Source organism: Artibeus jamaicensis, unplaced genomic scaffold (assembly GCF_021234435.1).
Source record: "Artibeus jamaicensis isolate MK-2021 breed Jamaican fruit bat unplaced genomic scaffold, CSHL_Jam_final contig_2002, whole genome shotgun sequence".
Lineage (NCBI taxonomy): Eukaryota > Metazoa > Chordata > Mammalia > Chiroptera > Phyllostomidae > Artibeus > Artibeus jamaicensis.
The window spans coordinates 375,269-392,396 of NW_026521408.1; the positions used below are offsets into that span (position 1 = coordinate 375,269).

General features: G+C 45.2%; 2 protein-coding genes and 1 non-coding gene across 5 annotated transcripts in view; all 3 read right to left on the reverse strand.

The window, feature by feature from the left end:
• Positions 1 to 10,330, reverse strand: part of N4BP2L1 (NEDD4 binding protein 2 like 1) — a 31,491-nt gene extending 21,161 nt beyond the window's left edge. For all 3 annotated transcript variants that reach the window (XM_037134498.2, XM_037134499.2, XM_037134500.2), the window contains exon 1: positions 9,646 to 10,330. In XM_037134498.2, the coding sequence (XP_036990393.2) occupies positions 9,646 to 10,232 (587 nt within the window). In that variant the 5' untranslated portion in view covers positions 10,233 to 10,330. The remainder of the gene's footprint in view (positions 1 to 9,645) is intronic.
• Positions 1 to 17,128, reverse strand: part of N4BP2L2 (NEDD4 binding protein 2 like 2) — a 136,919-nt gene that overhangs the window by 16,305 nt on the left and 103,486 nt on the right. The window lies entirely within an intron of this gene.
• On the reverse strand, positions 1,384 to 1,510 carry LOC119041297 (small nucleolar RNA SNORA16B/SNORA16A family). Its single transcript, XR_005081020.2, has one exon. It is a non-coding gene; the product is annotated as a small nucleolar RNA SNORA16B/SNORA16A family (small nucleolar RNA).

Genomic DNA, 17,128 nt, shown 5'->3' on the forward strand with positions numbered 1-17,128 from the left:
GGGAGGAGGAGAAGGGGGAAGAAGGTACAGAAAATAAGTAGCATAGACGGTAGGTAGAAAATAGAGAGGGGGGAGGGCAAGAATAGTAGGGGAAATATAGAATCTAAAGAACTTTTGACACATGAACATAACTAAAGGGGGGAATGGTGGGGGAGGGGTGTGCAGGGTAGAGGAAAATAAAGGGGGGGGGAATGGGACAACTGTAATGGCATAATCAATAAAAAGAAGAAGAAAAAAAAAACCTAGGCTCCTGGTCCCAGAGCTATGAACTAAACCACTGTGCTCGGGTGCTATAAAATAAGCAGACCGCATTTATTTATCCTTTTCTCTGGTGACATTTAGTTTGTTTGCAGTTTTGCCTATCATGAACAAGTTTCAGTGAACATCATTGTGATTAATCTCCTCCTGCATATGTGGAATGTTTCCTGAGGGTACATATAATTCAATTGGACCAGCTATGGAAACCTTTTTGTTGCTGTTCATTTTTGAGAGAACAAAGCAGAGCAAATGCTGTTTAAACTTTTTTCTTTCCTTCAGAAATTTTTTTCTTGGACAGAATATATGTTCATGAAGGTGGGTATTTTTGTGTCTTTTGTTCACTGATCTATTTGGAGCATCTAGAAGAATGTCAGGCACATGAGAGATCATCAACATTTAGTCAATGTATGAGTAGTTCTATGCGTGGTTCTTGAATGTTAAGCTCTGCTGCCTTAATGATGCAAATGCTTTTTATAGGATCCCAAACTGTATGAATTTTCTATTTTATCATTCTTACACATTGATAATTTTACCCAAACTTTGGATGTACCCCAAAAGAAGACTGCAAGAAAGGATGCTTCCTGGATCCCAGCATTTTCTCTGAATATTATCAGAACTCCCCTCGAGGACTTTAACCTGAGAGGTATAAATCAGGTTCCATGACCCAGCTGCCTAAGGAGCAAGGGAGAGAGCGCCCCCTGTTTATAACTTGGGACTCTCTCCCCTAAGGCCCGGTGTGGCCTGACCTTCTTGGTGCTGCCAACTACCATGTCAAGGCTGACCCCTTGCAGAGAAGGACCTCAACTGTCTCCAGCACTATGGATTCTTAAGCCACAGTGGCTAAGGGAACTGCAGCAGACAGTTCCCAATCTGTCCTGCATACTCTTCTCTTACCGCTCATGCCTTTATAGTAGGCCTGTTGATCAGATAAATCCAGACTCCCAGATGGCCTTCATGAGCACTCCGTGTAGCAGAAATTCCTTTTAGAGTTTTGCATGTAAACAACAGCCTTCCACAGAATCTAGCAACGAGACAGGCTGCCCACATTTGCGTTCTATTGGTCACTTACACCATGCTCACACAGAGGAATTAGAAGTACACCTACCTCAGTATTAACCTGTTTTTAGCTGTGTTTCCCAAAATGTCTTAAGTCTACTACAGACAACAGAACAGTGGCCATGCAGTAATCCTGTCACTCGGGGCTCTTTGACCGCTGCTTTAAATGGGAGCTGCATCTGTTATACTAACTTTTAAATCCCTTTTTAGTACCACTATTGGGTGAACAGGATAGCACATCTCATGAAGCTTACCTTCTAGTAAAAGAAACAGAAAATCAACAAGTAAGCATATGTCGGGTGGTACTAATGCAAGGAAGAAGAGAAAGTCAAAGCACAGGGCAGAGTGTTGGAGGTACTGCATCAGAGGCAGAGAAAGCCCCTCAGATCCTCATCTTTGTAATTTCCTTAAAAAGTGTGGGGAAAGTGCATTGATGTACTTAGCTGTACAATATTACTTCAGTAGGACTCCCAAATAACTATGAAAAGAGGATGAAAAGAAGTGTGTATGTTTGTGAACATCCCTGGTGAGGTACAACCACTGTGTGTTTTACAAAATCTCGAGTGTCGGATTCACAGGTGTGATCCTCTGATCTTAAGGTCCTTGTTTTACAGACAATACCCCTAAGATAGTTATTTTTATCTTAGGGGTATTGTGAAGATCCAGTCAGCCAGCCTGTAAAAAGTGCCAGGCATACAGTTGATGCTCCATAAATGTGGGCTTTTCTTTCTGCATTTTCCCTTCCCCTCTTCTGGGCTCTCACCCTGATTAAAAAAACAAGCCACATATATGATGTGATAGAGATCCTTATGAAGGAACCTTCAGATATTAGACTAGTTTTCCTTTATCATATTACACAAATGCTTATTTTAAAATCTGTATCTCGCCCTGACCCATGTGGCTCAGTTGCATGTTGTCCCACAAACTGAAGGGCTGCCAGTTTGATTCCTGGTCAGGGCACATACCTGGGCTGTAGGTTCTGTCCCTGGTTAGGGCACATGTAAGGGAGCCGATCAACCTTTCTTTCTCACATCCATATGTCTTTCCCTCTCTTACTCTCTCCCTTCCCCTCTCTCTAAAAATAAATTTTAAAAAATCTAAATCTCATCTCCTCCCATTGCTTGCTGCCAGTGATACCACATTAATGAAGAAAATTAATCCCCTGGTAATTTGTTTTATATCAGGAGAAACATCTCATCAATAGTGACAATAAAATGTGGTTTCTTTACTCCGAAGTTAAAATCCAGGTAAACAGCGCTCTTACTAGGGTCTTTGAGGGTATTTTCATTACACAACAGCTCCAAACAACTTCACCACTCTCACCCATCACTCTCATTCACCTCTTCCTTTGCTGAGGAAGAAAAGGCTCTGAACTAGAAATCAGGAGAGTCCATCCTCATGACATGATCAACATGCTTAACCTTTCAGGGCTTATAGTGTTGGGTGTAGACCAGATGAACTCTAAGGGAACACCATGTACATCCCCTGAGGTTTTCCTATGAACACATCTTTCATTTCTTCCTCTATTTCCACTGCTTCTCTCATCAAGCCAGTCCTGCAATATTATATTGCCCCAGTTCAACGACCCCAGGACTGTGGTAGTGGTGAGTCTTCTGTATAGCTGGACAGCCTTTCCAATGAGTGATAATAAACACACTGTGCTGTGTGTGCCTACTTTCTGTTAAACACACACGGCACTGACGGTCCTCATTCTCCCAGCCTGTAGAGAGAGGTATTGCAGGGACTTTGAGTAGTGAGGAGGGAGATTTAGGACCCACTTTAGGAAAACCATTAAAAACATAAAAGTCAGCCATGGCTGGTGTGGCTCAGTGTATTGAGTGCTGGCCTGTGAACCAAAGGGTCTCTGGTTCAATTCTCACTCAGGGCAGGTTCCTGGGTTATGGGCCAGGTCTCTGGTAGGGGATGAATAAGAGGCAACCACACATTGATGTTTCTCTCCCTTTCTTTCTCCCTCTCCCCTCTCTAAAAATAAAATCTTTTTAAAAATGGGCTTAGAAAATAAATTGTAAAAAAACATTCAAAGTCAGTAGTTTCTCCAAGTAGACTTAAGTGACTAAAAATCTGAGATGTCACCTGCCTGATACTCTATTTTCATATACACGGGCTTGGCATACCACACACTTTGTATTTTGACTTTGCCTTCATTTCTCTTCATTTCTGAAAGCCCCAGCCTCATCCATAAACCACCACAGGCCAGGCCGGTGGGCTGGGAGCACTGCTGAGCATCATAGCCTTCGGGGTCTAATGACGCGGCTTAGCTGACCTCACTGATCCCAACCTCTCACCGCTTCTCACATTTAACTACTGCTTTGTAAAGTAAATCATTGCCCATGTCTCTGTCTTGTCGCTGCACCACACCGGGAAAGCATCCTTTCACTTCCTTGGAGAGCTCTAGTGCCAAAAAATGAATAGGTATTTCTCTTCATGGGAAATTCCATGTTATCCAGAGGTACACATGAGGAGGAAAGATAGCCATCAGCAGGCATTCTCTGGGTCCCCTGAGCCATGTTGGAAACCATGTGCTAGTGCTAACAGGAACTGCAGCATCACGGAGGGTGCAAACTGCTGGAGTGTGGGTCCCAGACTTTGACTGATATGGGAAGATTCAAAAAACTTTTAAGGACCTGAGATAAGGTTGACAACTTTTAATTTTTCAAATAAGGCCATTAAAAGAAAAAGGAAGCGTACCCTCTACTACTGCCATTTTAATTTATTTCATTTCAAGTGAACAAATGAATGGTATATCCATGCAATGGAATATTATTCGGCCACAAAAAGTAGTGAGGTTCTGATACATGCTGTAACGTGGAAGAAACTTGAAACATAAAGCTAAGTGAAATTAGCCAGAAACAAAAGGACAAATACTGTGTGATTCCACTTACACAAGGCAGCTACAGCAGTCAGATCTACAGAGACAGAAGGAAGATCACAGGTTACCAGGAGCTGAAGGCAGCAGGGAGCAGGGAATTATTGCTTAATTGGTACAAAGTTTGTGTTTGGGATGATTAAAAAAACTTGGATAAGTGGTGATGGTTGCACAACATCATGTAATTAATGCCATTGAACTGTATCCTTAAAAATAGTTAAAACAACCCAAAAGGGGGACGTTTTCATACCCATGCACACACAGGCACACATACACGCAGCATGGGTCCGCAGACGCTTTCACTGAGGTGGGAGGGTTGGGTAGGTGCAGATCCTGGGGCATCAGTTCAGCTGTAGAGTCAGAGAGCACTGCATCTGCTGAGTGAAGGGGCCTTGGGATGGGAATCCCATTTCTTTTATCAACTCTGTACTCCTTTGTCCAGCTTTTCATGTTCTCCATGATCTGGCCCTGGGTGGACCTAACCAATTTACTCACTCATGGAACCATTTGCACCATGCAGCCACTCTCCTCACCAGCCCGAGACACCCAGCTCCCTCTCATTTCCTTAGTCCAGTGCTAATCCTTCTCCTGTGTTTCACCACAGTCTCCCCATCTTCAAGGCCACCTCAAGAACCTCCTCTACAGGGAGGAAACTACTCTTCCTAATTATTCTGTCTTTCTAATCATCTTCAGTGACAGCCCTGGCCTTGAACATCAACAGAATGTAAGATGGTCTTCCCATTAAATGTCAACCCATAGCTGTGTACTGATCATTGTTTTCTATTCCCTAGTCTTGTATCGGTCCCTTCTCTCAATCTTACTTGATCTATACCTTACTAAACCAATACTAATAGTTGTACAAGTACTCGGTGAATATTATGATTATTGATCAGTAAATAATAACCAATGGTTGGTATTTATAAAGCCCACATGTTCCACAGTATTTTCCACATAAGACTGTGGAATCTGTTTCCCATAGTAGCCTTAATCCTCGCAATAGGCTTACTAATGGAATAGTAACTTCATTTTAATGGAAAAGAACCTGAGGTGTTGAAGAATCAAGTGACCTATGCTAGTTCATATGCTAATTAATAAAAATTAATAAAATATTCGTTAACATACAATTAATAACAATAAGTATTTAAAATCAATCTCCACGTGGATTTAAAAAGTTTCCTGCCCTGGCCAGTGTAGGTCAGTTGCTTGGAGCATCACCCTGTAAACCCAAAGGTAAAGAGGGTTTGTTTCCTGCTCAGGGCACAGGCCTCGGGTGTGGGTTCAATCCCTGAGTATGAGAAGCAGCCAATCGATGTTTCTCTCCCTCCCTTCCTCTCTCTCTAAGCTTGTCCCTGGGTGAGGATTTAAAACAACAAAAGTTTCCTATGTCCAACAGAGAATGAACCTAGGAAAGACTTTTTATATAGCAAATGACATTTATTTTGTTATTTAATAAACGCTTTGTCAACAACCTGGGTCAATCACACCAAGTTATTGAACAAAACTGTTTTCAAGTGTAAAAAGTTATTTTCACCTTAAAAAATTAACAAGTGATACATATTTGTTGTAGAAACATGAGAAATAAATAAAGGGGGAAAGTCCATAATCCCACTACTTAAAGTCAACAACTATCAACACACATCTCTCTTCCAACACATTTATCTATGAGGATATGTACATCACTTTCTTTGAACAAAAAATGGGCTTTGTGTGTGTACATATATATATATATATAAGTAGCATACATGCGTATGTATACATATACATGATAGAGATAGATGGCTTTATTACAGATATTTTTTACCTTAATGGGGTGTAATATTTGTGCCCCTTAACAGGAACATACACATCCATGTTCCCATTAATGACTGCCTGATTTATAATCCAGTCTCCTATCTTTGTATGTTTACATTGGCTCACATTTTTTTTCTGTAATATAAAAAAGTTCTCTGTTGAACATTCTTCTGTCTTCATGTGCTTGTCCGATTGTTACCTTCAGGTGAATTCCTGGAAGTAGGACTTACATGTCAATAAGAACCTATTTTTACAATGTTTTAAAAATAAAATAGAGGTGATAGAACAGATTTGGGAGGCATGCTTTTTTTAGTACTACGAGGTACTTAAAAATTTTTTTAACTACAAAATATTCTGTTTTTAATCTCACCAAACAATTTAAATAGATGGTTTCCATATTCCAGCCCTTCCAACTATGAAAACAAATAGGTGAAAAGAATAGAAATCCAACACTGATTTGGAAGACAAGACATATCCTAATTTCAAAAGCATTTTTATTATTTCTTTAATTAAATGAAAGTTAAAAGTTAAACAGAAAAAAAGATGGACCTGCATTTTTATTTCTCTGATTCAATAAATACATGTTCATTATCGAAAATCTGGAAAATATAGAAAATACACAGAATATAGCAAATATGAATTTCCCAATATAGAAAATATGAATTTCCCACAATCCAACCATACATAAGATAGCCTCACAGTTTTACCATTTTCTACATGTGTATTTTTTCTTAAGGAAAGTCTACTCTACAAAAATTAGTAATTCAGATTATGTATATGTGCATTTTTAAAACAATTTGGCATTCTCCTTCTCTCCCCCACTGACCCCCTTAAAAAGTGGGAAAGGCAGATCCCTGAGGGCTGCAGCCTGTGACAGACTTTTTATATAGCACCCCATTTCACCACCCATTTCACCCTCGCACACGCCTCCCTTCTTACTGACCTGTGGCCTATTTCCTCACCTCCTTCCCAAATTTCTGTATACATCACAACCCACCGAAAGCTGCACCGAGGTCCTTTGGATCCCAGAACTGCCAACACCCAGCCTAACAGGACAACTCAGAGCCAGTCTCCTCCCCAATAACACCTTGAAGATTTACCTCAGCTGGTCAGCATCTTAAGCAGTAACTATTACCTCTTAAAACTTATATAGCACTTTAAAGTTTAACAAATTGCCCTGAGGGTATGGCTCAGCAGGTTGAATGTCATCATGCAAAGTGGAAGGTCGCCTGGTTTGACTACTGGTCAGGGCACATGCCCAAGTTGCATGGTTTGGTCCCCAGTTGGGGGGTGTGCAAGAGGCAACCGATTGATGTCTCTCTCACATCAATGTTTCTCTCCCTCCCTTCCCCTCTCTCTAAAAATAAATACATAAAATTTAAAGTTTAACAAATTCTATCACATATTTAACCCTTACAACAGCCCTCTAAAGTAGGCAGAGCAGATATCCCCACTCAACAGGAAGTAAACGGAGGTGCAGGGGAGTTGAGTAAAGATCACAGTAGCAAAGCTTGAATTTGAAGCTGTAAGTGGACCCCAAGGTCAGAGATCTCACCTAGCAATTATTAACAAACCATCTCTGACAACTAGAATTAAGACAATTAACAGCCAGAAGGATCTTCAATAAGTCATCTAACCTAATCATTTCTAAGTATTCACATGTAAGGAAAATAAGTCCCAGAGAAGCTAAGTGATTGCCCAAAGTCACCAGCTATTTCATTCGTGACGAACAGGATCTAAAGGCACAAGCTGCAGACTCCCAGGCCAGTGCTCCCTCATCCAGTGTCTTCTGCTTAGCTAAACATCACCCAGGAATTAAAATCCTAGAAGTGTAGAATGTTAGAGCCAGCCGAGAACTTCAAGTCCAACTGAGGCCAAGTCACTCACTTTACAGATAAGGAAGGTGAGGTCCAAATCTCACCGTTTCTGATGGTCAAGTCTATGTACCTCCACTCATCGTATGACTTCCCTTCTGAGCAGCTATAAAAACAATGTGGACAAAGACATTTATTTCCTTCTTTGACACTCAGTGTGTGATGTGTATGACAGGCCACAGATCAGCCAAAGTGAAACTAAACAGGATTTGAATATAGAAGTTACTCCGTCATTAATAGATGTCACCCCATGACTTACACACAAAATAACCCTCTGCTGGACTCCCCCACTCTGGACCCTCAACCCCCCCACCCAGACAGAGAGACACCTATTGAAATAGGTTTCTTAGGAAGGGGTACAAACCGCCTTTGGGAAGGCACCCATCCCTTGATCTGTGAAATTGTAGCTAAATTGTTTTGCTAAAGGCTTCTACTCTACAAATTAGCTGGAAATCCTACATAAAACAGGCAGCACATCCCCAGGGCTGTCACAGTTCCCTGACCCTCAAAGGACCCAGACCCTCCTCCCATTCAAATCAGCTCCTGAAGGTAAGCCCCCTGATTCTTCTTCTGCCTCATCTCTCTAAGGCGCAGGTGGCAAACACAAGGCCCACAGGCCAGATCAGACCCTCCACCTTGTTTAATCCAGCCCAGCACATTGTTTCTACCTGGCAGTGCTGAGCTCTTGCTTAACTGTTCAGGAGCAGTTACATTTATACCGTCCTAACATGACATTCGGCCCCATGAAGGCAACCAGGAGGCTGATGAGGGGCCCCTGTGAAATGAGTTTGACGCTCCTGCTCCAGGAAATGGAAAACTCTCTAAGGACAAGGGACCACTTCTTCCACTGAAAGCATACTCCTCACCAGACACTGTGCCTGGTAGCATACCCCAGGGCCCCTACCTTCAAGAAACTACGCTAGGATAAACAGAACCTTGTGCAAAAACCAGCGTGGTCACAGAGGTGGAAATGGGAGGCCCCAGAACCCAGAAGGCATCTACAGGTAGGTGTGTGGGCTGGCTGCCAATGCCCTAACGGATCTGATTCCTAAAGGGCTAGTGGAACCTTGGGGCAGAGGGAGGTGGCCTGCAGACCAGGCAGGCGGCAGCATTAGCACAGGCTGGGAGGGAACGGGACAAAGATGCTGGAACCTCAGGTGTAAGGTGGCGAGTTGATGGGATTGAGGCTGGCCCGGTGGGCCTAGCAAGGTGACAGCAGGGCCCCGTAGTCGCAGCTGACCTGGCACTCTGGCCGCCTACGCAATTCGTGGATCAATTCGTGGATGAACTCGATCGGGCGCCCACCGCGTGGCGCTGTCACCAGGGTCTGCGGGCGGCGCCAACCCCCTCCCTGTACACCTGAGCGCCTCCGCAGCTGCCCCAGCCACGCAGCTGCCTAACCTTCTGGGTTCCCAGTGCGGCGCCAGCCTCTGCCACCGGCGCTACCCTGCGTCTCTCCGCCAGAGTGAAGACGCCTGTTGACGCTGGTGGCGGTGCCTGCGCACCGGTGGGCGGCCCCCCGGCTTTCTCTGCAGTAGCCCCCAGGTTTGCTTGGCCACAAACCCTGCAGGCCTCCCGCCCCCAAGCCGGGCGGCGCTGGTCTTTGGCCGCGGCCCTGGGCCCGTGAAGCTGCGGGCAAGGGCCGTGACACCTGGGGCTGGCGCAGGGGCACAGCGCCAAACCCGCGCTCGGGGAGCGCGGCAAGCAACCCGCGGCGCGGGCCCAGGCGCCACACAGGCGGGCCGGGGCCGGGGGCGCAGGCCGGGCCGGGGGCATTACCTGGCCAGTGTTGTTTTCCCCGAGCCAGGGAGGCCTCGCAGAAGGTAGAGGTGTTTCCTAAAGCTGTGTCGGCGCGGGGGTGTCCCACGCGGGGGCGGCGGGGCCGGGAGCCGAGGCTGCGGCTGTTGGAGGCTCAGCCTCCCAAAGGATTCGAGAAAACTCTCCTCCATGGGGTGGGGGCTGTAGCGAGGGCCCCGGGTTTCCCGTCCTGAAGTCCCCGCCACGGCCAAAGCTGTTGTTTTTGTGGCGCTCCGGCCATGTGATAGATGGAAGGGCGGGCAGTCGCAGCCCAGCCCCTCCTCCCGCCCGCGGAGCCGCGCTGCGGGGGAGGGGGCGTCCCCACCTGGGCGCGGAGCGGCCGGAGACTGAGCGGGGAAGGCGGGCCGCGCCCCCGCGCCGCGCACCCTCCTCCCCGCACCCAGCGCCGCCGGGAGGACCGCCCAGGACCCCGGCACGGTGCGGGCCGCCTGGAAGCCGGGCCCTCCCCCGCCCCACGCGGAGGGCCTGGACTTCGAAAGTGAGATAATTTTAGTTGACGACTGAAGAACGTAGACGGCGTTTTGAATAGTATTAACAGTAAAGGCCATTGTCTTCCTCAGTTGCCTACGCCAGTATCTGGCGGCGTCCCAACGGCTAACACTACTCTCTCAGGCCTGTATCATTTCTTTTTTTTTTTTTAATCCTTCTTTATCAGCCTGCCAAAAATATTCTTAGAAAGCCTTGCTGCCTCCTACATAACTTTAAATATCTTCTTTTTCAGAAAGAGCACCCCTAAAAACTCAGGCCGATCTGTGCACAGTAACATGGACTAGGTCTCCGGAGAAGGAAGCGCTAGCATTCAGGGCTCTGCTGTCACCTGAAGAGACGTGGCCTGTCCGGGACCCATTTCAGCCCCCAGGGAAGGAGCAGTCTACTGAAACCATTTACGGAAAAGTGTCCAGAATAAGTGCTAGTTTAGGAACAGCTGAGCACCAGTCGGTTGGTCACCACAGTACTCCTCGGTACTGCACACTGGAAACCCACGGAGAGGTCCTGTCTTCCGAACCATATTTCAAGATGCACAGACTGAAAAGAGATGCTATTAAACATTAACACCATCCTGGGAAAATCCAAGACTGTTGTAAAAACATTTTATCTCTGCCAGCTAAGGTATGACTCTTTTGAAAAGGAATTGTGAAGAAAAGCAATTTTCTTCTAAAACAAAATCCAGAGTCTTCATATCCAAGTAAGGAGAGCTCCGTGGTAAGAAGTTCTCCTCGCCCTTGGGACTTCCCTTTGGGTCAGGGGGATACTTTCCCTTGAAAATCCCTTCCTAGCACTGGAGGAAGGATACTTTGATTCTTAGCACTGCTGAGAAACACTGGAATTTCAAAATCTTCTCTGAATATTAGGGGAAAACCACAAGGAACAGAATGCACAGGGCAGGGTAAAAGTAGGTTTACAGTTATGAGTACACAAAATAGTTTATTCTCATATTATTAATTATTGCATTATGTTCCATTAAAACAACTGTAAATCTACTTTTGCTTCACCCTGTACATGAATTATAAAAACAGTGATGTTTATAATGTATGTATTCTACCATACTTCTTACAAGGGTGTTTTTGCCCAACCTCAAATACTGCATTTTTATTTATTTTTTTAAGATTTTATTTATTTATCTTTAGAGGGGAAGGAGAGAGGGATAGAAACATAAATGTATGGTTGCCTTTCATGCATCCCCTGCTGGGAACTGGCCTGCAGGGAACTTAGCCTGCAACCCAGGCATGTGCCCTGACTGGAATTCAAACCGCGATCCTCTGGTTTGCAGGCCTGTGCTCAATCCACTGAGCCAAACCAGCCAGGGCTCAAATACTGCATTTTCCATTCTAGACTTTCACTGTATAGTACAGGAGCCACCAGCCACACGTGACTATTGATCACTTGAAATGTGACTAGTGCAAATTGAGATTAAAATACACAATAAATTTTGAAGTTCCAGTATGCAAAAAAAGAATAATTTTATAGTGATCACATGTTAAAATGATAACTGGCTGTATTGGGTTAATAATATATTATTAAAGATTTGCCCTGGCTGGTGTGTCTCATTAGATTGAGCACCGGCCTGTGAACCAAAGGGTCATCAGTTCATTCCCAGTTAGGGCACATGCCTGGGTTGCAGGCCAGGTCTCCAGTAGGGGGCGTGTGAGAGGCAACCACACATTGATGTTTCTCTCCCTCTCTTCCTCCCTTCCCCTCTGTCTAAAAATATTTAAAATTTTTTTAATTAATCTCACCTGTTTCTTTTTGCTCTTTTAATATGGTTACTATAAAAGTTTAAACTGCATACATGCTGCCATATTTCTATGACACTTGCACTTCTATTTCCTCTCTGGAGGAAGTCCCAGGCATCTTGGGCAGCAGAAAAGCACACAGCACTGGGGGCTAGAAGGTTTGCACACTCACTCTGCAGTGCCTGGGGCAGGTAGACCAACCTGGTAGATGCTGGTAAATGTGTTGCTCACAATGAGATAAGCCAGTAAACTAGGACAAGTGAAATAGGGGAACTGAGACAGATAGTTTGCAGCCATCTGCTAAATCCTATCTTCCCTTAAACCAAAGACACTTAAGAGTAAATGGTTCTCCTCCAAAACCAGATGGTAAATAGTTTAAATCGCCCTATTCAGGGAGACAGATAGTAGAAACCCAATTAGTGCCATTTGCCAACCACACCCAAGGACAGAGAAAGTTGAGAGAATAAGTCTCATTTTGCCTCGTCAGTATAAAGCTGATGAATATTATATTGAGGTCCTCTCCTAAACCCCAGCCTTTAAAAACCCTCAAAATGAAGCTCCCAGCATGTACTTGCTCTCCCTCCTGGGAACACCCATATACCTTTTCCTTCTCCTTCTCCCTTCTTCCCCAACAGGCATGCATCTCCCAGACTCAAAGGGACCCAACAAGACTTGCAATGGGAGCAACGGGCAGCAGCGGCTTGTCCTGGGCTAAACCCTTAACCTGTCTCCAAGGCTCCCTTTTTCTCTGACTTCTGTGTACGCTGAGGCAGACCCACCAAGGCTCATTTCTTTCCTTGAACATTTCTAGAGAGCCAAAGCAGCCCCACCTAGGGTCTCCCGTTGTTTTGATGGGGGACTCAAATGTGGAAAAATTTTAGTTTCAGGTAATAGCTAATAAGCATGGTAATTAATGTAGGTACAAAGCTATTGTTTCAGGAGCTGAAGGTATGAGCTACCTTGACTCCAGGAGACGATAAGCAGTTCCATCTTTGTGCCTCAAGAAGACTGTAAGCTAGCAAGATGGCATCTGAGCCATAAGGAAAGAATGCTGATTTTTATCTGATTAACTTTTTCTCTGAGTTCCAATCCCCTTAACCTATACTTTTCTTCTTATAAAAAGGGTTGGTTTAAAATAGAGTTTAAACGGTCTGTTAGGGTACAAACCTGCCATATTCTCAGATCACCAGCCATCTGAATAAAGTGCCCATAAAGATTCAATTAGCTCAGTGGATTGAGCATGGGCCTGTAAACCACGCGATCGCAGTTCGATGCCCAGTCAGGGCACATGTCTGGGTTGCAGGCCAGTTCCCAGCAGGGGACACACAAGAGGCAACCACACATTGATACTTCTTCACATTGATACTTCTTCTCTCCTTCCCTTCCTCTCTAAAGATAAATAAATAAAATCTTAAAAAAAAAAAAAGATTCAATTCCTGTCTTTGCTTATTAGGTCTGGAAGGTGACAGGCAGCATGGACACTGGCTTTTCCAATTTCATATTCTTATATCCTAAGCCCTTCTGTAAGAGGGTGTAGCCAAGGGGCCCCCCCAACGAGGGATTTGTAATGGGGTCCAGAACTCTGGGTGTCCAGGAAATATTAAAAATATGAGATGTCCTCACCCCCACAAGTCTGAACTGGAGGGTTGGACATATGGAGGGACACACTCCCTCTTAATGGAGCAGGGCCATTAAGAGCTGTTTAGCAACAGCTTTGCAGCTAACCTCTGGCATGGTCATTTAGTATATCCATGAGCTTTAACTGGTTTCATAGATACGTTAAATAGCTGTGGCTATGCTTTGAGGCAGGGGGCTGGGAGTGACTTCCACCCAGGATGTAACTGGGAGGCAACTCCCTCCGGCTACACAGTCTGTGTAAGCTTGGAGATGATTGGCTCCACACCACAGGGCCACGCCTGCCCGGACTCACTATGGCAGCCCAGAAAAGCTGGAAAAATCAAGTGTAGCTGATTGTGGGAGGAGTCAGAAATGGGGCTGAAGAGGAAGATTAGTGCTGGGATTTAAACTCAGGCACAGCAGTCATGCCAAGAAGAACTGCATGGCTCTGGCAGAGAGGAACCACCCCTTGCCATGCAGTTTAGGAAGCCAGAAAGTTAAGACATAGCAGCGATGCAGAGCTCTCTCTTAGCAGTTCAGAAGAGTGCAGGAGAGACGCTTCGGGAAGGCAAGGGTGAGAGGACTCTTGCTGGTGGGCCTGGAGAAGGTGCCACGTGGTCTTGGATTAAGAACTGGAGATCCCAGCGACACAGCTGATGGTGCTGGGAACCGAGGGAGGCCTGCCAGCCGCGCGCAGCTTACTGGGAAGAACTGGGGGCTGCCTGAGCCACAGACTAACATTTATTTTCCCGAGATACAGTACCCCAGACGAGTCAAAGGGGGGAAGGAAGGACTGTGTGTGTTTGGGGATTTTAATGAAGACATTAAGTCATGACTCTTAAGTCAGTATAACTTTTGAATAAATAATTCCTTTCCTTTTCACCAATCTCTGACATGGAGAGCTATAATTCCCTGGCGGTGGGCAAGGTGAACCTAGTACAGTGTGACCCCAGGACAAGGGGGGTCCATTCGGTACCATTGTGTGACCCCTTCTCCAGTGGCCAATCAAGGAAAATCATGGGAGACCAGGCTTGCTGTAGCTTTAAAGTAATACAGGTACTTGTACCTGCACAATCAAAGCCTGCCAAAACTAGCCAGGAAGGATCCACCCTGTAAGAATAGAATCCCTCCAGCTCACGAGGTCAATCTCTGCTTGGAGTGGGCCTGCTCCCATATTCTCTACCATAAACTCTGTGTGTTCGGTTCAACTCTTTGTCCCAATTACCAAGAACCTGGTTACCTGTGCCCACCTGTGACACTTCCTTGTTTCACTGCCCCCAGCTTTAAAAAATGTACTCTCGAATTGCCTGGATTAGTGTTGTGAAATCTTTCCTACATGATCAAGAAGCCACACACTACAAACCAGCTCTAGGCAGATGCGCTAAGAGCCAGGTCCCCTTTCCGGTAACAAGAAGAGAGGTCTGCGCTCGAAACAGAGCTTTGGGGATCCTGGCCCTATGAGAAGGAGAAAGAATGGAGCAGGTGGCTAAAGAGGGAGCCCCGGGGACACTGACATTTAAGGACTGTGCCTTTGAAGTGGATCTACTGATGAAGATCAGCAAAGCAGACAGAACTCAAGACAGGGAGGTGTGTGGGGACCCAGAGAGGGAGAGTTTCAAGGAAGAGAAAATGGTTGGCCGTACCAGGAAGTAAGCCTGAATATTTTTCCTTTCAACTCCTATATTTAACTAGTCAGCAAGCTGTTCCTCAATCTGTTCCCTCTATCTGTTCCTCAAAATCAGACTGTTAAAAGTTAACTGTTCGTGTATCTGTTTCCTCCCATTAGACTGTTAGAACTAACAGAGTGCTTGATATTCAGAAGGTGCTCACTAATTTTACGTAGACCTAACCTACTTTCTCAGTAATTTTGAGTTTGGGATTATTTTAAGATAACAGAGATAAAGATAATGCCAGTTAAAGGAGTAACACAAACAGACCATCCAGGACAGATCTGAGAGCCGCCTGCTACTGACTGTTCAGATCCTTGCTGGCCCCAGCTACACGGGAGCTGGGGCATCCCAGACAGAGCATCCCAGACAGAGCATCCCTGAGTCAGAGCATCCCTGTGATAACACTCCTGGTGCCCTCAGTTCCTATGACCAACTTCTCATCTCTAGGGTTCAGGCCCATTTCTCCAATACAGGATGACCAGAACAATCTCATTTTGCTGCCTTAGAAGCCATTACCATGATGAACAGAAAGAAAATAATCATGTAAGTCATTTTTGGCAAATGAAGAAACAGTAGAAAGTTTCTCTAATTGTTACTGTTTAACAAGAAGTGGAAAAATAAGGAGGTATGAAAGGAGAGCTAGTGGAAACCCAGAATGTCACCCTCACATATACAGCCCCAAATAACCCTGAGTTTGGAGTGCTTGGTTACAACCAGTCCCAGCTCCTTCCCCAGGGATGTCCAGATAAAACTAAGATGAGCTTCCACAGCCCTTGAATCTGAGGTCCTGTAACCTAGCAGAAGCATTTCAAATATACAGGAATTCTCTCGGATCCTGTCATTTCTTACCCTGCCAAAAACTTTTCTGATATTTTTTTACTCAAAAATATAAATTACCTGGCTGGTGTAGCTCAGTGGATTGACTGTGGGCCTGTGAACCAAAGGATCACGGTTCTATTCCCAGTCAGGGCACGTGCCTGGGTTGCAGGCCAGTTTCCAGCAGGGAAACATGAGAGGCAACGACACATTGATATTTCCCTCCCTCTCCTTCCCTTCCCCTCTAAAGATAAATAAATAAAATCTTTTTAAAATTCTGTTTAAAAAAATATAAATTAGTCTTATACACATACATATTCATCTTGTTACCTATATTTGTGATATGAACTGAAAGGACGAAGAGAAGTCATCTCGGCCTGTATAACTCCTTCGATGAGGACCCCTAGCTGCTTGGGCACCTCCAGCTTGCACCTTCCACCACAGAATGCACAGTCTGGCTGGTTGGAAGTAGGACCTATTTACCACCTTTCACTCCTATACCCCGTCCCTTACTCTTCTTATCACACAGCTCCTTCACAGGAAGGGTCATGTCTTCTATTTCCACAGCACTTACAGCATGCCACTGTGCACAGGGACACTTGAAGAGTATACACTTCAAGGAGGAAGCCTGGGAATGCAGAAAAGTAGCCCCAGCCCATTTTACTAAAACTTCATTCTGGAAATCACGGCAAGGTAAGCAAGCCAGGGGCTGGAGAGAGCTGGGGGCATCTGGAACCGAAGCCTGGGTGAACAGTTAGCTGGTGTGCATTGGTGCAGCATAAAACTGGTCACTACCCATGCCATTCTCACTTGCTAATTATCTATAACACGACCCCAGGTTATGGCCACGCTGATGTGGGTTCTAATGTATTCACTTCAAATCCATTAATGTTGCTGCAAATACCCTTAAATAGCAATAATTTGCCAGATGTAGAATCCCCTCAGCAGCTGTCTGTGCTTTGACCCTAATCATGGTCAGTTCTTCCCTGAAACCATCCCATCCTAGGCCAAAGACAAATCCAGTGCCACAGACGTTCTAGGAGCCTGCAGAGAGAGCAGGATCCTTGGGGAGTGAACCAAACACCAAAGACCCTGGTCTCCACCTAG